This window comes from Dermacentor albipictus, chromosome 3, assembly GCF_038994185.2.
Source record: "Dermacentor albipictus isolate Rhodes 1998 colony chromosome 3, USDA_Dalb.pri_finalv2, whole genome shotgun sequence".
In the NCBI taxonomy this organism is placed as follows: domain Eukaryota; kingdom Metazoa; phylum Arthropoda; class Arachnida; order Ixodida; family Ixodidae; genus Dermacentor; species Dermacentor albipictus.
In genome coordinates, this window is record NC_091823.1 from 27531881 (window position 1) to 27552238 (window position 20358).

At 44.9% G+C, this 20358-nt stretch overlaps 2 protein-coding genes across 3 annotated transcripts in view; one reads left to right on the plus strand and one right to left on the minus strand.

The window, feature by feature from the left end:
• The window catches only part of LOC135921689 (post-GPI attachment to proteins factor 2-like), an 18303-nt gene extending 16979 nt beyond the window's left edge, over window positions 1–1324 (minus strand). Inside the window, exon 1 of the mRNA XM_065455989.1 lies at window positions 908–1324. Within this exon, the coding sequence (XP_065312061.1) occupies window positions 908–1063 (156 nt within the window). The 5' untranslated portion in view covers window positions 1064–1324. The remainder of the gene's footprint in view (window positions 1–907) is intronic.
• Window positions 725–17518, plus strand: LOC135921688 (WD repeat-containing protein 55-like). Of its 2 annotated transcripts, none has more exons than XM_070535313.1 (7): window positions 725–747; window positions 2208–2574; window positions 2632–2704; window positions 4780–4886; window positions 7085–7184; window positions 8943–9115; window positions 17170–17518. In XM_070535313.1, exons 2-7 carry the CDS (start codon window positions 2213–2215, stop codon window positions 17369–17371), a joined length of 1017 nt encoding a protein of 338 aa, XP_070391414.1. In that variant the 5' UTR covers window positions 725–747; window positions 2208–2212; the 3' UTR covers window positions 17372–17518. The 2 variants fall into 2 exon arrangements, with proteins under 2 accessions (XP_070391414.1, XP_065312060.1); XM_065455988.1 differs by lacking the exon at window positions 725–747 and adding an exon at window positions 1420–1615.
• The last annotated feature ends 2840 nt before the right edge of the window (window positions 17519–20358 follow it).

Below are 20358 nucleotides of genomic sequence, written 5' to 3' on the forward strand. Positions count from 1 at the left end.
TCCTTGTAAGGACACGTACTAGTCGCGATCTAAACAAATTAAACACTCATAGCTGTTGACTTTTACATTCCCACAGCACATATGATACGACATCTATCGCAATGACTTGGAAAGGCTACACGGCCCTCTACTGCTGAAAGTAAAGTCGCGAATTCGATACATAACAGCGTAGGACACATTCCGATATGGGAGCGGTACGCGAAAGCAGCTCGAAACTGAAATTTCGATGGACGTTAAAGAAACCTAAGTTGTCAAAATTACTGCAGTTTAAACACCACAGCGTACCGCACAGCACAGCCGTAGCCTTGTATAAGTCAAGCCGCATAAAAACTTAAATTAAACCTTTTAGGCCAGTAAACGCAAGCACTAAGACACTGAAACACACGGGAACAAATACTCAACACATATGAGATATTTGCGGTGTTACTATCATTACAATACGCAAAACACATGCGGCCAGAGAAACAAAATTTGGGAACTCGATCATTTCGGGAGCTTCGCGATGATAATGTGATAAACATAGCGCCAGACTGCTACTGAGCTACACAGGCGAGCGTAACCTTTACCAGAAGCGCGAGAACGGGAATACTAAGTAGATCGCTCTAAATGTGACCGCGCTACGCGCCGGTAGCCTGAAAATGAGCGGCGAATCGCAGCGCCTTCAGCCTTTCGCGTGCTCACGCGCGATTGATGCTTTTGCGCCCGACACCGGAGCTAAGTGGCGAAGAAAACTTCGGCGATCAACGGGTAACGTAACGGGTAACGGGTTACACTTCATGAGAGCGGTTTCAAGGTTAAACAAAAAAACAAAATAGGCGGAACCGTACCTCGATGCGCCAAAAATCAATCGCGTTACTAGAGCGGAGCAGCGTCGTTACGCGTGGAACGACAGCGTTATCAGGCTCACCTTGCAGACTGTCGTATTCACAGCGGTATACTGGAACAACATTGACGTGGCGAAGCAGAAAATCAGAGTGAATAGAGGCAGCGCGACAGTCAGGTAGGCCAGGTTGAGAACCTTGATTCTCAACAGCACGTGCTCTATTGGTACTGACGCATCCATCGCGCACCGGGACACTCGGACTGTCCACTTCTCGGGATGACTAGGAAGCTGCTCCTCGCCGGCAAGGCCCAGGGCCTGCTGCCATGGGACTTAGAGCCTGAACTTGGCACCGCGGGCCATCATGCGATTAATCGCTGTCCATGCAGGTCTTCTAAAGGTCTCAGCTTCCCCGAGCAACGCATTAATTCAACGGGAAACCTAACCGACGCCTGCGGACAAAAGCGGCTCTACCATCAGAAGCGGTCGGCCATTACACCTCCGTGGACAGCCGGCGAGGGGCGCCACTGAACCGTTGGCGCTACCCGTAGCCGCTCGGCCGTTGGCTTGGGCGCTTTCTCACCGCGAAGCCCGCAGCGCAGCCAAGGCTCGCATGGGCTCACGCTAGGCTCGCGTGCGATACGATTTGGCGGTCTTCTTTATCCGCAGCGCGCGTTACAGTTTTGAGCGGGCAAACGCTTAATTCCTGGTTTGTTGTTGACGAAGGAAAGCTCGCCCCGAAACACGCGGCAAGGTGTTTTCGGCAACTGTGATCTCATCGCCCTGCGACTGCCGGCAAGTGTCTCCGCACGGCTGAAGTGTCTTTACCGTCTTGGAACGAGCAAAAGCAGCTAAGGGACACGTCTGTCGCTGTTGTGTAAATGTGTGCAGTTTTGTATGAGCAACATGTCTGTTAAATGAGTTAAACAAACTTGCTTGTCGATGGAGCGCGAAATCACGTTGATGTCAACTGTGCGACCAACGTTGTATTCGCATCGTTTGCAGCACATTGATAGAAGTTAGCTGTTACAAACAAGAATAAAAATTATTAGCCACTGAAGCGCTAAACGTACGGTAGCGCGTCCGCCGGCCAGTGTGCGATGCTTCTCATACCAGGCACGTTGGTTTGTCAACATGCACACGTGTATCGACGGTCATATAGGAACCGACACGCGCAGTATTGTAGCAACATGTGTAAATGTTGTTGCTGTGCGCACGAAGGTTCAAAAATGATGCTTATGCAATTTCCCGCCTTATGTTGCACTTCAAATTGGATTCTATATCTATTTGCGCAGTCCTTTAAAGTTAGTGGATTGTTAATCAAGCAGACTGACCCCCCGCCCTCCCCAGCATTGTTTAGAAGCGTGACTAGGAATCTCTCTCGCAGCGATCATGTCTGACAGCAGCGACGGCAGTGAAGATGCCCAGGAGCAACCCAGCTCAGAGCCACAGATCGGCTCTGGCGAAACTCCAGATGACGTGCCGTTTGAAACTTTGCTTACTGATGTCTGCTGCCATCCAACACGGGATGCAGTGGCTATTGGCACTGTGGAAGGCGATGCCTTTGTCCATTCATATGCCTTGGACAGTCCTAGTCGCGAGCTGCTGCACCTGACGCACCACCGCACGTCCTGCCGCAAACTCCGGTTCTCGGCTGATGGCTCAATGCTCTTTACGGGCTCCAAGGATCAGTCCCTGTGCATGGTGGATCTGAATTCGGGTGCAGTGACACAGCGCCTCCCAGAGGCCCACAGGTGAGTAGTGCACCTTCAATCGTGAGCGAGCCGATCTGATTCACTGTGGTGGTGCAGTGCACCCATCTACAGCCTGTGCGTTGTGGACGAGCACCTGCTGGCGTCCGGCGATGATGATGGCCATGTCAAGGTACCTTGTGCTTCATCACTTCACCGACATCTCATTTTAAGCGCAACTGTGGGCACATGATGTTTTGTTGCCTTCTCTACAAAGCTTAATAATCATGACATAGCAATCATTCATTTTAAGGGTGCTGGAATGTTGGGAAGTCACGGCAGGCCACATGCACATACCATGCCTGAAGTTTTTTGGAGAACAGGGTTATGAGTAGTTGACCCAGAAACTCCTGCAATTTGCTGTGCCACTTATAGGGAGTTAGGAACCTTAATGGGAGAAAGGCAGAGAAGTCAGTCTGAGTGATATGTGACTCTAGCCTGCTACTTCATGCTGGGAAAAGGATTTGTGGGACTAACAAAGACAGGGTAAGAAGATTAGAGAGGTATACTCGATTTATGTTCCAGAGGGCTGCTGCGTTCTTAACATGTTACCGACTGTATTTTGCATTATGATCACAGTTCCTTACATAAAGTTCCCTTGTTTGGCAACATTCTAAGCACTGTGCACATATCTGAGGAGCATGTTAATTACAGCATAACTGCGAGTCGGTCTAGTCGGAACAGATTCATTTTTAAACAAACTTCTTCTTGTGCAAAACAAACAGGGACAAAGAAAAGGAGCAACATAACAGGAGCAACACGTCCTTGTCTTGCACCTATTCTTTGTCCCTGTTTGTTTCGCTCAAAAAAAGTTTGTTTAAAAATGTTAACTATAACTTGAGCTAGCTGTTCAGATAAAGAAAAAATTAGAAAATTCCATTGCCTGTAGGAAGCAAACTATTTATGCTTCTCTTGAACAAATATTTCTTTAAGTACCTCGCAGTTTTTTCAAGGGAAGTTTTGCTGTATAAGGGACAGACATCAGTATTTATGCTATTTTCTTTGATTTGATTGTCATATGATTGCCATATTGTAAATGTTTTCCTGCTTTGCTTATTTTCTGATGTATGGTTCGCCATATGATGTTTGTTTGGTCAGCCTACCATGGTGGCCCAGTAGCTATGGCATTCTGCTACCGCAAGGTTGTTTGTAGGTTTGTTCCTGGGTTGCAGCAGCTGCATTTTGATAGGCATAGAAAAACTTGTGTATGGTGCATTGGGTGTGTTTACAGACCTGAAAATGGCTGAACTTAACCCAGATGCGAAAGGCACAGGTATGGAATGGGCAAATTTATAGCATTTCATTAGCCGCTTCACGAGAGCTTCACTTCACACATTTCAAATTGTGTATTAATCTGCATATCTTTTTTGTGTACGTGCCAGTGCTGCAGTAGGTCACAGTTGGCTCTAGAGATAAAATGTTACTAGAGTAGTTGGCTTTAGCAGTAAAATGTTTTACACTTGGTTACAGCAATATTAGCTCTGTGTTTTGCTGGGTTAAGCTCTGCACCACTAGGTAGCTGCACCATGCAGGCCACTGCTAGGTCCCTTCGGCTGCTCACATTTACGCCTTTGCCCATTTGTCAAAACTCCCAGCTCACCTTCATTTACTGGAATGCTGGACACGCTCAGTGCTCTGATAGAACGCTCGCAATGCATGCTCCTTGGATAGCTCTTGCTGGATATTGACAGCCACGTGGCTAGCAGACAGGTTGGAGAGGTTTTCCACGCTGGCTCCAAGACATCGGAAGTAGATGACACGATGCTACATAATCACGCAGAACCAGGGAAGGTGGAGCTTAGCCCTGATCGCTCGGTAAACAAGTTGAGGCGAAAAAACATGGCTAGGAAGGAAGGTAACTTGCAATCGCTCATAGCTTTCTTAACATAAGACGCTTCTCCTAAATTGTGGTGCGAATGTTTTACTATAGCTGTAACCTCCGCATCTACAAAAATTGTCCTAACCATTTCAATGATCCTTTAAAGCCTTGGTAACCAGCAAGACAAAAAAAGATTATGGCACTTTCATCAGTGTGGCAGCACATTCAGGTGCAAGCTATCTAGAACCAAGCATTATTGGTAGATGGTGCCAGTGCAGCCCAAACCACAGAGTTTGAGTGCTCTAGAGAAGTGTGCTGATGGCTGTGTAGTGCCTCTGTGTTTGTAGATATGTGAAGGTCTATACACGGTCATGTGACTATCTCTTCAGGTGTGGGACCGCCGGCACAACACTGCTGTCATGGAATGCCGGGAGAGTGATGACTTCATCAGTGACTTGGCCACAGGTGACAACCACAGGGTACTGCTGGCCACCAGGTCAGTTCACGCAGATGCCTAAACTTTACATTTTCAGGGAGCTTTTTGTGAAGGTTAACCTTAACCTCTTACTTTCTTTTTTTTTCCTGTAAATAATTCTGCATTTAAGGATATTTCGTGTGGTCCTGTGTTCAATGTAGAAAGAACTGCAAATGTTTGCTTATGCCACCAAAAGTTATTCAACCTCAAAATTCTATGTTGAAGCAAACAAAAAGAAAATCATCCTCTTTAGTATCTAACTCTCCCAAGAATGCCACAATCTACTACCAGGGAGAGCAATGCATTCTTGAACATTACCTGAGGAATATGGACGCTAAAGAGAAATGCTAAACTAAGCTAAATTGGTTTAGAATAGTATATATTCTTTTGGGCCATGTAATGAAGCATATTAGGAAAAGCTTTGAAGTGCAAAACATAGGACCACAAGGAAGTGCTTGTCCTTTTGGTATTCTCTTCCTTGTGTTCTTGTGTTTTGCACTTTAGCCTTTTCCAAATGTAGTCTTCCTGCTTTCACGACGCAGCTGCACATGTTTCCTACCCTAACAGAGAAGCCGCAAAACATTTTGTAAGTGTCATGGCGCCAAGATTTGGCATCATGCATGGACTCCAAGTGCGCTTCTTATCCCAGAAGCCATAGAAGGGTATGCCACGCAACTCAGATGTGCAAAGACACGCACAGCTGCAGATGAATTTCCTGGATACCACTCTGTGGGTCAACTCATCGCTTAATATTGGCATGATAACAACAATGCGCAGCGTACCACTGCAACTCTGTTTAAAACAGAAGGCAGTCCAAGCATATTTCTGGGCTACACTGTGGAGGATCTAGTGACCACTTCTTACTGATAACAAGCAAATCAATAACAGGAAACATCACTCTGGGGCGACACTTTATTAAACATCATATTGCGAATGTAGCTTTCTTTATTGAAGTGTTAATACTTTTCTAGCTATCGGTCACAACACATACCTAATGAGTGCAGGTATTTGTCTATCACCCGGTCTTTCATCATAGGAGCATGCCCAGGATTTATCATCCAGCTGTCTGTGAGAGCTAGATAGCCTTTGGGAATGACATGCTTGATGGAAGTGTTTCAAGAAAGACAAATCTGGCCACCATTTTCATAGCTAATAACCAATCCCCTTCCAATGGAGAAATGCAGAGGCAGTTTGGCAGATTGAATGAGTTAGTGTTTCTAGTCTCATTAACGGCGTGATATTTACACAAATCTGCCTTGAAGACACCTCATTGTCGTTTTTGTTATGTCCTGCTTCCGAACTTTAGTTTTAAGCACAAATCACTGTCGAACTGCTAGAAAAATGTCATTCAGTTGAAGAAGATTTCACAGATCAACTAAAACCAAGAAAGCACTGTTTTATGGACAATTTGGGCATGTACTGCTTGAACACAACTGGAGCAAATAGCACCATGCCACGCTGCCACTGGCTTAGGAAACCGGAGGTGTCCAGTAAGTCTAACAGCAGGTGCACCACTGGCCATTTCTCCGTTCTTGTATGCCAGAGGAGAATCAGCGCAGATACATTTTGGGAGCTATAACTTCTCTTTAGCAGCGCATTTGAGAACAGGCGTCGTACAGTGTGACATGCCACTGTGCTTCACTCACCTATTGTGTTCCTTCGTTACCTGTCATTCTGTGTCTTTTTTGTTTGACACGTCAGATTTATTCTTCTGTGGTGTGTCATTTTCATTGGAAGTGTTTAACAGTGCTTCATTAAGCTCCACTCTTCAAACTTGTGCAGCAAGAACTGTTTCCATTTCTGGCACATCACGTGAAGTGTCTTGTATCGCTTTTTTTTTTTAACTCATGCCTCGAGAATAGTTTGTTTAAATTTTGCTCGTTCTTCTTTACCTTGAGTGTGGCAGAACTAATGTTAGAAAGCATTTGATAGCAAGAAAGAAGTGACTGTTCTAGAGCTACTATTGTCTTTTGGAAGTAAAGCTGTTTAGACAGGCCTTTTGTTGTGTTAACAAGGAAAGTCAACCAAGGCTTCTTTGCACATATAGCTGGGGCATGATGGAACAGGAGAGGGGTTGGTAAGGACAGCAAAGAACATCATAGATGAGACCATGTGAAAGTTGTAAATAGGCGCTGGTGTAAAGAAACTAATGCTTTGGGTTCATAAAGCATTCTTGGGTGGTGGATTGGCCCTGAGTCTCTTATGTGGTGATCATGCAGCGGGGATGGGACTCTGACAGCCTTCAATCTAAGGCAGCGTGCTCTCCAATTGCAGTCGGAACCCTTCGAGGATGAGTTTCTCTCTCTGGCCATACTCAAGGTAAGTGTTTTCTTGCCCGCTTGCATGTTCAATTGACAAAATCTCTGATGTTGTGCAGCAGAATGCTGTCATGACAACTCTGTGAATGTTAAAACTAATGTCACGAGCTAATGTGAAGATCTGTTATGCTTTCTATAGAATAACTATGCTCTGTTTCACATATAGCAGGCAGCACTGCAAAAGATTAAGTGAGTTCTCTTTCTGCTTGCATTCACAACTGAAATATAGTGTACCACTTGAAAGGTACATCATGCATTTTGGTGTAACATTTAAGGGGCCCTGAACCACTTTTTACCGAAGTAGAGAAACGCATTTGAATTGAAAATAGGCTATTTCAGAAATACTTTGCCGCAAAAAGTACTTCAATGCGTTCAGCAGAAGCAGAGTTATTGGCAATTAAACACGGCCTCCACTGTGCTCCCGTTCCTTTTAAAATGCCTTGAACTGTGAAGGCTACGGCTCAGTGGGGCGTGCCCGCAACGCTCTGCCTTCTAAAGGTCACTGTGGCGCACACTTCAAATTTCATTCGAATGTTAACATAGATGCCATGACTTCCGCCTTTGGTGCCTATGGTGCGCTAAACATAAGCCAAATGCAGTTGTCCTCAGCGAGCCACAGTGCGCTTAGCCAGTGGACTCGTAACACTCCGTGGCGGCCACGGTATCTACGCTGTGTAGCCGGCCGTAGCTTGATGTCAGCTATCGGCCAGTAGCAGTCGTCTAAGGGAATGACGAAAGAGTCCGTCTAGAAGAGAGTGAGGACAGGGCCTTCTCTTGAAAAGAGAGCGTTTGAGAGAAAGGTGACTTTGCAATATGTTTGTGAGCTCCGTGCACCATGTATGACAGCAAAACTTGGCCGAGATGTTCACAGCAGCGTATGCTGTCCGTGGACTTTGTTATTTCACCAAGCCTGAGGAGTGGTTCAGAAGCCCTTTAAATATCTTAATTTTATGTTACAGAGTATGACATAATTATGACCTGCAAAAATTGTTACAGATCTGAGCCTGTTTGCAATTAAAGGAGAAGAGTGGCATGCTCATGCGACCAGCAGTACTGTACACCACTTGAGCTCACCACCAAAACATACTGTATGTTGCACACCGAAAGCACAAAAGTGCACAAATATTACGTGATTTGACATAGCCTTACGTCCACACTTTGTAGTTGCAATTAGTTATTGTAGTAATTAGTAATGAAGTAGTTATTCTCTAGAAAGCTTTGCAGGTTAAAAACAATAGCACTTCCAAATGCTCTTCAGTGAGACTTTTATGACCACATATGATATAGATATGAATGAGACTTCTATGACCACACACTACTTGTGTACCTTACACATCACTCCTGCTAAATATGAAATGGAGTTATAGTTATTGCATTAGTGCCCAGTAGCTTGAGTTTGTAGGCCTGATGGCTATAACAAAAATTTAGAGGGCTTTAGGCATAATGAATTTTCTTTCAAGTTGTGGAAGTTCTAAATGTAAGCATGCCCAAGATAAAAAAAGATTGTTGATTGTGTTGCAAGACATGCGCCTTGCGCAGTGTCCCTGGTCTATTTATTTCTACAGTCCCATGTGGACATGGGAATGTTTGCCCGATTAGGTTCTTATCCTGGAATGCGAGAACATAATTGTCAACTCACACCTTTGTTGAATAGGTACTCTTGTATAGTGGCATTGGTGATGGCGATGATAGGTACTCTTGTATAGTGGCATGATAGTGATGGCGGTCCCTCTCTGTCCTTTCCTTTCATTTTTTTTAGCATGGCCGTAAAGTGCTGGTCGGTGCAGGCGACGGTAGTGTGAACTTGTTCAGCTGGGGCCGCTGGGACAACATGGGTGACCGGCTTCCACTGGGCCGCTCGCAGGCTGTTGACAGTCTGGTTGCCATCACTGAAGACCTCTTCTGCTTGGGCACTGCTGACGGTCGTGTTCGGTACGTTTTCACTTGTGGCAGCAGGGGCAGTAGTGCATTTACGTTACATGTTTCTTTCCTTTTTTTTGCTGGAAAAGACAGCTGTCTGCTATTCCAACTAAAGAGACAGCTGAATGAGCAGAATTTTCAGTGTTTTCACATGAGCAGTAGTGCTGGAAGTTGTGTACAGACTTCAGCATAACTGTTACGGCGTATATGCGGCTGGGCTGCTCAGTGGCGAGCACTGGCAACTTATGTCCCTCTCCTTCATCAGCCAAATGTGTCTGATGCCCCTAACTAAGTCAAAGTCGGTAGTGAAAATTCACAAGCACATCAAAAATATCAAGAATATTTATTTAGTAACCGTATGATAAGAATTAATACAAATATGCATTTCTCCTACGAATGAAGCCAGGGTTTTCTAGTGGCAGTGCCTTATACATATGTGCCGATTTAATCCGTCTTTCTCCCAAGTTTCGCATACTTTAATAACTCCCATCCATTCGGCTCTTATTGCCTTGAGTTTTTTGCTTGTAAGAAAAACATTTGTATTGCACTTGGAGGTGCTCACTATCATGAAAAAGGGAAGGCCAGCTGGCTGACCAGCTGGACTTATTAGGGTGGGGTGGGGGGGGGGATTAAGGTGTACAGGTGTACTTGTATTGGAAGTTCGAGCATACAAAAATAGTTTCATAACTGTGTGCAACACCAGGGTTAAATTGGTAGAAGTACTGACTGTTGTGCTAGTTGGGCTCACATTTAACTAGGGTAGCTTAGTGCGAAGTGCTAGGCAGACACAAATGCAAAGCACTTGTCCTTATCTGTTTTATGTGCAGTATTTTGTGCCAGTTACCCTTGTAGGAATGAAATTTGTAGGCCTGTTACAAGAAGGCTAAATTACCTTATTTCAGTTCATTGGGCACAAACCAAGGAAGGGAGGCAAGACGTGGTACACCACCTGACCAAGGCTTGCCCTTCCAAAAAAAAAAAAAATTAAAGGGTGTTTTTGACCTTGTGTATGCAACAGGGTTTGAGTACCCAAAGGGACCTTTGCATATGCAAAGCAGTACTTTTGGCTTGCAGTCTTCTGTACTCCTTTGGAGTTCCTTTGTAAGCTCGGCATTCTGTGCGCCTTAACTTCGCGCATGCAAAATCCAAAACTCCCTAAAAGCATGGCAAGAAACTGAAATCTCATGCATTTTCTTGCTGGGTGTTCCTAGACTTCAAATAGTGAGCTGCCCTACGTCTTATGGCAGCCTGCAAAGCATCTGATACTGCAGAGAAGACATGCAATTTGTGTATCTGGATGGCTGAAGCTGTACAGCTTTCACGGAGTATGTCGCCTCATTGAAAATGTTGTATGGAGAATGTTATTTTTTAATTTCGGGTTGGTGACATGAGAGCATGTTTCTATTAGAGGGCTACTGTGAAATCTTTTTACTACAAACTTCAGATTTACAATTTTTTTCACATTAACAAGAATTTGAAAGATCTTCAATCAAATGCCATTAATGAAAAAAATTTCAGTACCACGAAGTTCAAAACACCGAATATTTCAAAATAACGAACAATATTGTCACGATGCAGAAGATGACGTGCATACAAGAGATGATGACGAAGAAGTGTTGTTGCTGGTGCCTTCAGCATTCGTGTTGCATAAACAACATTCGTGCTTGTCTCCGCCTCGCAACATTTTGGTGGACGTGCGGTGTACCAATATGGATCTTCGCAGCAGTCGCCGCATGAGCCCTGACACAATGATGGACAGCCAAAGTGCCATAATGACCGACTGCCCACCTCCGGTGTCGCTGTCTCTGACCTCCGTCGTGTTGTCCCAGCCACGAGACCCAGGGACTTTCAATGGCATCGATGGTAAGGTTGTTGAAGACTGGATTTCCTGGTATAAACGTGTCAGCGAAAGTAATTGGTGGGACCCAAGGCTAATGCTAGCGAATGTGATATTCTATCTCCGAGGCAAAGTGCTAGCACGGTACGAGACCCACGAACACGACATAATGAGTTAGGACATCTGCAAACAGAAGCTTCTAGACCTCTTTGGAAAGCCCTTTGGTCATCAGCCATCAGTGGAAAAGGAGCTGTCGACTCGTGCTCAAATGTCAACAAAATCTTACGTGGCATTATATTCAAGATGTCCTCACGCTCTGTTGTAAAGTTGACAAAGACATGAACGAGACCGACAAGATTGGCCACATCCTGCAGGGCATAGTAGATGACGTAGTTAACCTGCTTATCTGCAAGAGCTACGACTCGGTAGATGCTATCATCAAAGAGTGCTGCAATTTCGACCTGATAAAGAGTTGCCGCATTATGCAGCAGTTCAACAGTCTACCAAATACAGCTTCGATGTCTTCATCGGAGGAACAGCCAGGTGGACCTCCTCTGTCTGCACAAGAAAATTTGATGCTGTTAATTCATCGTGAGCTCGAAGCAATGTCTCCCGCCATTCCTCGTCAGCATTGCCCAAACAACAGATGTTCTGTCTCGTTTATACAGGTCGTTGTCAGACAAGAGATAGCAAATTTAGGCTTCCTGTCTCTCTGCCCCATTCATGGTGCCGCTGTCAGTCGGGACTGGCCCCGCCCAAACACTGCTTCCCTGTTTTCAGCGGTTCCAACTTGCTGTCACAACCCGGCCGAGTGGAGAACACCGGATGATAGGCTGATTAGTTTCAATTGTGCACGTGTTAAACATATCGCTCGTCATTGCCGCCGTCATTGGTCATCCTTGGTGGAGCTTCCTATTCGACCGTCCAGATCAAGGTGCTCCTTGTTTCTCTGGGTATCCTTCAGCTACGATTACCGACAACGTGCCTCCAACCTTCCGAACTAGCCGGTCACCATCGCCCCTAAGTCGTCGGTCTTGTTCACCACAGGTCCACTGTTCTTCTTCCCTTGCATTCGCGCCAGAGGAAAACTAGTCTGTGCAGCTCCTGGAGATGACGCTGCATCAACGACTCGGCCTGCAAATCCTCTGATCACATTACCTAGCTTTGGAAGTGTATTAGACGTTGAGGCGGATGGAGTCTCAGTCAATTCCCTTGTTGACACCGGTGCGCAGATGTCTGTAATGAGCACCACCCTTCGCAAAAGACTCAGAAAGGTCCTCACGCTTGCCGTACCATGCACAATATGTGTTGCCAACAGCAGTACACCACCGGTTGTCGGTATGTGTACAGCACGAATAACGATTGCCGGCCATCAAACCACCGTCTTAATTATTGAGCTAGAGCACTGTCCGCATGACCTGATTTTGGGGATGGACTTTCTTTCGACCCATTCTGCCCTAATAGACTGTGCTACAGGTGTCGTGCAGATGGACTTTCCTTCTGACAACTACTTTGTTTCTGACGCACATCATCTGTCCCTGTGTTCTTCCGAATTCACCCGGTTGCTGCCTCAAGCCGCTCTTACTGTACCTTTTAACGCTCGACGAGATGTTCCTGATGGCGACTACATTGTCTCTCCCCTTGTGGACGTTATCCTACAGCATGGTGTCGCACTTCCAAGTACCGTTGTCACCATTGTCGATAATTCTACTTAGCTTCCTGTTCTCAACTTTGGGTCTGTTGCACATGTTCTTCCCGGTAACATGACATTGGCTAGTCTGACACCTCTGCAAGTACGAGATATCTCCGCCCGCGCCCACTATTTTTGCCTCTGTCAGCCCTGTCATCACGTGTTCCCGTTCGACTTCGTCACCCTACCACGATGTCGATAAAATGATTGCTACAGACCACTCTCCAGCTCAAACTGAAGACCTTACGCACACTCTGTTTAGTCACCGCAATTTGTTCGAGGACCACCCGCTTGGCAAGACAGCCGTAGTCACTCACCGGGTTCACATCGGCGACGCAAGTCCCGTCCATCGCCGCCCGTACCGCGTGTCTGCCGCAGAGCACAGCATCATTCAAAGTGAAGTCGCGAAGAGGCTGAAGAAGAATACCATCAAGCCTTCCACTAGCCCGTGGGCTTCACCAGATGTCCTTGTCAAGAAAAAAGACAACACCTGGAGATTTTGTGTTGAATATCGCTATCTGAACAAGATCACCAAGAAGGATGTACTATATCCATTGCCTCGTATCGATGACGCACTTGTCTGTTTACATGGGGTGAAATATTTTTCATTAGTTGACCTCCGCTCGGGCTACTGGCAGATCGCTGTTGATGAGAAGGATCGCGAGAAGACAGCTTTAATTACGCCTGATGGACTTTTTCAATTCAGAGTCTTGCCTTTCGGGCTTTGCAATGCCCCAACTACTTTCGAGAGAATGATGGACACCCTTCTCTGAGGCTTGAAGTGGACCATCTATGTGTTATCTCAATGACGTAATCATTTTCGCTCCAACTTTTGAAACCCACAGTGGGCGTTTCTGACAGTCCTTGCTGTGTTTAGCGCTGCGAAACTTCAGCTCAGCTCGTGGAAATGTCACTTTGGTTGTCGTGAAATAACTGTTCTCGGGCACCTTGTATATGCCAATGGAATTCAACCTGACCCGGCCAAGGTTCGAGCTGTGCAAGACTTTCCTGTGCATTGCTCACTTAAAGATGTTTGCAGCTTCATAGGCTTATGCTCGTACTCTCATCGCTTTGTTCAAAATTTTGCTGACATTGCACGCCCTCTCGTCGAGCTTTTAAAGAACGACGTCACTTTCGCGTGGGGACAGTGGCAGGCCGAAGCCTTCGCAGCACTCATCATACTCTTGAGCTCTCCAATTTTAGCCCATTTTGACCCTTCAGCACTCACTGAAATCTGTACAGATGCTAGTGGTCATGGCATTGGTGCTGTTCTTGCCCACAGATGATTCAGCGTAGTCAGGAGGGCGTTATTGCTTATGTAAGCTGTCTTCTGTCCATGACTGAGTGCAACTATTCTATCATGGAGTGAGAGTGCCTAGCGCTGGTTTGGGCGATAGCAAAGTTTTGCTCGTACCTAATTGGTTACCATTTCCATGTAATTACCGACCACCACGCGTTCTGCTGGCTCTCCTCAATGAAAGACCCGACAGAGCGTCTTGGGCGTTGGGCATTGTGCTTGCAAGTACACTTTCTCTGTAGTGTACAAATCCGACCGTTTACATCAGGATGCTGATTGCTTGTCCCGCCACCCTGTTGACCTACTGTAAACCACAGACCTCGAATCTGACACCAGCGTTATGTCCATCTCGGGTTTCCTCAACATTGGCGATGAATAGCGCGGCACTTTCAATGCACCATGCTTCAACAACTCCATGACACGCCCATCGCTTGGCATCTCGGTGTTACTTGCACCTTTGACCGAGGCTTGCGCCGTTTCTTTTGGGCTGGCCTCTACCGCTCTATGCGCTGGTATGTGACTGCTTGCAGCCTGTGCCAACGCCGGAAGCCCACTCCCATTGCTCCAGCTGGGCTTTTACAACCCATCGATATTCCTACTGAGCCTTTCTTTCACAAGGGACTCAACCTACTTAGCGCTTTCCCTTTCTCAACTAAGGGCAACAAATGGGTTGCAGTTGCAACTGATTACGCCATGCACTTTGCCATTACGAGAGCCCTGCCTACAAGTTGTGCCACTGACGTTGCGGATTTCCTCTTACACAACGTCATCCTGCACCACGGTGCTCCACGTCAGCTCCTGACAAATAGCAGACGTTACTTCTTGTCAAAGGTCATTGATGATGTCCTCTTCTATGCTCTACTGAATATCAAATAGCCACTGCTTGCCATCCATAGACTAACAGTCTCACAGGGTGACTGAACAGAATGCCTACCAACATGCTGGCTATCTACATTTCTCCAGACCACTAGGACTGGGACTGGGACTGCCATAGTCACCTTTGCGTGCAATTCGTCTCGCCATGACACTGCAAGTTACTCACCGTTTTATCTGCTATTTGGCCATGATCCCGTTTTGCCCCTGAACACTGTACTTCCACAAGTCACACAGTCGCACACCGCTTATGCCCGCGATGCGATTTCCATGGCAGCACAGGCCCATCTGATTGCCCGGGCTCGCCTCTCCGATTCCCAGGCTGCCCAGAAGCTTCGTTACGATATGCACCATAGGGACGTGCGGTATTTACCTGGCTCCCTCGTGCTCCTGTGGTCACCACCTCATTGTATGGGCCTATCGGAAAAACTTCTGTCAAGATATTCAGGTCCCTACCGAATCCTGCAACAGCTTTCGGATGTGACGTACGAGATTGCTCCCGAAGATCCAGGCCCATCGTCCATACTGTCAAGAACTGATGTTGTTCATATCTCTCGTTTAAAGCCCTACATGTGTGTATTCCGGGCCATAATCGCTTGCGCTGGGTTGGCGCTCCAACCCCGGCGGTATAGTGTCGCGATGCAGAACAGGGCGTCCAGACAAAAGACGGATGACGAAGAAGTCTTGTTGTTGCTACGGCGCTTTGGCTGCCATGTTCTAGTGTCAGCTGGTGCCTTCAGCATTCACCTTGCATAAACAACATTCGTGCTTGTCTCTGCCTTGCAACAATATTTTATGCTTTCTTTGCGCTTGTAGCACCTAAATATAACAAGTTTGTAAATATTGTGCACACTTGTGACTTATGAAGCCGTCAAAAGTTCGGCACGCCACTAACAGCAGCAAATAAGCCTGGGCGGCTGTGCTTACAAATCCACACCAGCCCCATCGCCTTCAGTGATGGTTGCCCACAGAAACAGAAACTACACACATCAGCACTACTGGAACTGCGGGCATGAGATCGCATTTGTTTTTGTACAGTCTTGAAGGATTGAGAAAAAATAACACCAGTGAAAGGTGAGTTTGCTTAAAATGCCACCAAGAGCCGAGCTTGATCAGCAAGAGAACGAATGACACATGGAAAGTGAAAACATTTGTGGACCCTTTAAGATTTTTTTAAGGCTTCAGTAACTTTTGCAACCATGTGTAGTGGAAATGCATGCACAGATCTCGGGCATGCAAGTACTTACTGTGCACTTTAGTGGCATCACCTGTATTATCAGTGAGCTTACATGTAGCACATATGATGGCTCAGGATGCATTGTCTTTGCCCTGAAGGAACGCACCACTGCGATGTTCATGTGTGACAATCAGTGCGCACTCAAGAATCACCGTGTCATGATTACAGGCGCCCTGCAGCATCGTGCCTTTTTTCATCCTACTGCACATGGAACATGCTCAGAACTGTGGCGTGTGGTCTCGCTGTTGGTGACAGTTATGACCTCTGGACTAGCAGCCGGGCACACGCTTGTGTTGTATTAAGTGACTCGAGGTCTGTATGAGTGGAGTACAGAGGTGGAGATAACTTCTTCGCATAAATGTGCATTCCCACTCGTATTGTGTGGAGTCCTTGCAGTCGGTATAAATGTATTTGTTGATAAGCCTCTTGCAAATGTAGGTGATTTTTCTTGTTGAATTTAGTTATAAGGTTAACTTGCGCATTTTCGAGGCAGTATTTCAAAATAATGAATGGTTTTCGTCTGACGCATGAGGTTTGTTATGCAGTAAACCTCTATATAACAAACTTCTCAGTATAACGAAGTATTTAACTTTTTATAACATTGCTTCGTGAAAGCTTTGTGAACTCTTCCATGTAAAAAAAATCCATCGGCAAATGTACTTACTTGCATAAAAAGTTTTGGTACAGAGAAATTGCAGTAGAACAAAGCAAAATGACAATTTTACCAACTTCTGTATATCTAGGTTTAACTGTATCAAAGTTTCACTGTACACATGATGTCGTAATGCCCCGTTCTGAATTGGAAGCTCGGAACCACTGAGTCGTAAAATCGCAGCAACCAGTCTGAAGAGCTGAGAAAGGCCACTATAATTGCTGGTACATGTTACCAGTTGTCCAGCAAGCTTGTTCTATCAGTGAGAACAGAAGAGCTTTGTGTCGAAAGCATATTTTGATAATTTTCGAAATTAACTGAATCCCCACCATTCTGCATGAGTGCATTTTATTTTCCTGCTGTCACCTTTGTGCGTTTGAGAAATTGACTGATATCAAAGATGACTAATGTTCCTTTGCTAGTTAGTTCACTCCCCATCGACGAGAGGAACATTACAGTGAAGTTATTATTATTTTGCAGGGTGGCGAGCGTGCTCCCTAACAAGTGCATAGGCGTGCTAGGTTCGCATGGCCACTTCCCTGTTGAGAGCCTGTCGGTGTCTCGCGATAGGCAGCTCGTGGCCAGCTGCTCGCATGACCAACGGGTCAAGTTCTGGGATGTGTCCTCCGTGGAGAACCTTCGGCCACCAAGTCAAGACTTTTTCGCTGGCCTGGAGGCCTGACCTGACTGAAAGTGAACAAAGCGCATAGCGTTGGTGATGACAAGCTGTTGTAAGCGTGGTTGGTAAGCCACGCTTTGTTGACCACACTTGCAAGTCTGCCCTTGCTCTTACTGTTATTAAGCATAGTAAAAGACTGTTTTTATCCAAGCTACGCTGCCCTGCCTCATGCTGTACATGTCAAACATGTCTCATTATTCAAGGTGGCATTTAGCTTTGATTGGTATTGCAATTGGAGCAGAGCATAGAGGGCAGGAACAAGTGCTCCATCCAGCTGGATTATTTCCTTTCTTTGGCTGAAGTTGGTGTGTGCAATATTATTAAAATTTATTTTCAATTCTAAGCATCCTAACTTTTTTCCCATGGCTGTTATAAACAAAGCAAGAAAGAATTACTTTTACTTCAAGTGGTATTATAAATGCTAAGGTTTAAATGTAAATCTCATTTAGAGGAACTCAATATAAGCAGTCCGGAGTCATTTGGAACCCAAGAAAAATATATGGCCAGCAATATGAATTACTGCTCATGATTACCTTGTTCATTTTTAGGCATTCATGGATATTATCATTTAACTAGAACTCTTTCCTGCAGCTATTTGAGCTGCCACTTCTGTTGCCATAGTATTCAGTGACATACTGTCATTTGATCACATACAACTTGTTTACGGGGATGAACTTTTTAAGACACTTCACCACATCATCAGCTCAAGCACCGTATATCTCAAAAATATTTTAGAATTTTTTTTAGATACAAACGTATCTTTACCAGTTTTGTTCAATATTATTCTATAATCTTGCTGCAATAAAACTTTTGTTTGTGCCATTTGGTTCATAGCTGAAAACCATCCTGTGTACTTGTGCCTCCTTTGTCCATACTTTTTGCATGGCCTGTCAAGGTTTTCACAATCTTGTGATTCTTCATTTGTATTTTTTTATGACATAAATATTGTTGATAAAAGTGTTATGCCACAACCTTTGCAATGACCCATTATCAATGAAATGAGTTAATAAAACATAAATATAGCTAAATAAATCTGAATATAATTTGCTAGTTTTACACACTCACACACGCATACACAACAAAAGAAATGAAGCTTGACTGTTATGAACAACACCACTAACATATATTGAGTGCTGTTCCTATGAAAGCCTGTGTCATTTTTAATTTCTTGGCCTTTTATTTCACTCATTTTCAGCTTTGTAAAGTGGCTTCAAAACACATATATTCTGCTACATAATGGGCAATTTCTGCTCAAAAAAAAAAAAAAAAACCTTGACCTTTTTTATTCCTGGAATTGTCTCAACCATGTTCATTCTTAATTTCTGAACTATTTCCCTACCATGTGGAAATGGGCTGTTATTTGTAGGTTACACTAGAGTTTCTTTTTTTTCTGAAGAAGTTATTGCACTCAATATTTTATGTAATACGTGAAAGAAAAGCGGAATGAATTTGATTTTCAGGCGTAAAATATTTAGCAACGAGATTTAGGTAATAAACAATATAAATTAACAAACAGAAGATGGTGAAAACCTTGACAAGCAGCACAAAAGCATGAACAAAAGGCACAGGTACACAGGATGGTTTTCAGCTATAAACCAACTGGCCCAAACAAAAGTTTTATTGCAGCAAGTTCGTGGAATAAAATTCAGCAAAACTTGTGAAGGTATGTTTGTATCTAAAAAGAAAAAAATTCTAAATGATTTTTGAGATATACAAAATGTTTCTCTAATAACCCCTATCTGCAAAAAAACCAAAAATTTTCCTTGAAAACTGCTTGCACTACAAAAATTTAATTGGAAGCTCTACAATTGAGCTTGCCATACAGCAAAGCAGTTCCTCGATGTGAAATACAGGGCAGCATTGCAAGTCTTGCTGTAAACTCATTCTTTTTGTGGCATTTGGCTGTCATAACATTTCTTTCAGTTTCAGTATGTTTCCATGTTAGCAGGCTAGTGTTAAATGGCTTCAGTTGATGGAGAAGCACGACATAGCGGTGCATCCTCAAGTTCCAGGTGAATTTCCGTCATAGTCGCTCTTGGAATCAGTCGGATAAAAAGCAGCATCCTCTGAATCACTGTTGCTTGAACTGTCGATAAAACCAGCCACAGATGCAGCCGAATCGTGAGAACTGCAATATTTTGGAATGTGTATGCCACTTCTGGGGGCGGGTGTTTTTGTTTTCATTTCTGACGAGCGCGCATCTTCAGAGCCCGTTTAAATATTTTTGGCAAGCAAGGAAAAAAATAAACTCTATAAAAAACAAAAGTTTACTTCTACTATATGTCAGGTGGTGTAGTAGTGTGTCCATGAGCAGCGAGGAAGGTCTCGAAAAAACGACGTTTGAAACCATCATTATCGGGCTAGCTATGCTGAATGGGTGCAGTAGGGAAAGCTGTAGTAGCTTTGACGGGGCAGCCGGACGGAGGACCTACGGCATGAGGTCTAAACGGCCGGGGCACGCAGCGCCGCAATAAGAGCCGGACTGCTCAAGTTGGGGACCAGAGAAAAAATGCTTTATTCCAGCAAGGGGAAACGCAGCAGGTGTACTTCACAGCGTTTGGCACTGAGTGACGCCCTGATGTAACCGATTCGAAACCGAAACTGGAAGCCGACACACGATATTACGTCACCTCTCCCTTGAGAGAAAAATGCGCCACTCGCTCTCCTCGCAACAAAGCAAGTCATGAGTTAAAGAAGAACACATGTTAGCACTGAAACACGCGTGTTTGGTGATGACATCTTAATACAATAGAAAATTCAGGTACATGTACCTATCACAGGCTTTTTTTTTTTACGCGGACATCTTTGGCTTCCCCATTTAAGAGAAACACACAACATGAAGACTGAAAATGAATTTGATTGCACTACAGTTCTGAAGAGTTTCAGTACCTGTCTTGGGAAGATGACGAGATGCGCACTTGCACATACAGGTCGCACATGAAAAATAATTCACAGAGTACAAAAAGTAGGCAGTGCAGACATCTGTGTGC

Bases quoted from the DNA above. Each gene is read 5' to 3' on its own strand.
- LOC135921688 (XM_070535313.1), top strand. From the start codon at position 2,213: ATGTCTGACAGCAGCGACGGCAGTGAAGATGCCCAGGAGCAACCCAGC. The intron at 2,575-2,631 runs GTGAGTAGTGCA...GTGGTGGTGCAG, and splicing joins CGCCTCCCAGAGGCCCACAG to TGCACCCATCTACAGCCTGT. The intron at 7,185-8,942 runs GTAAGTGTTTTC...CATTTTTTTTAG, and splicing joins TCTCTCTGGCCATACTCAAG to CATGGCCGTAAAGTGCTGGT.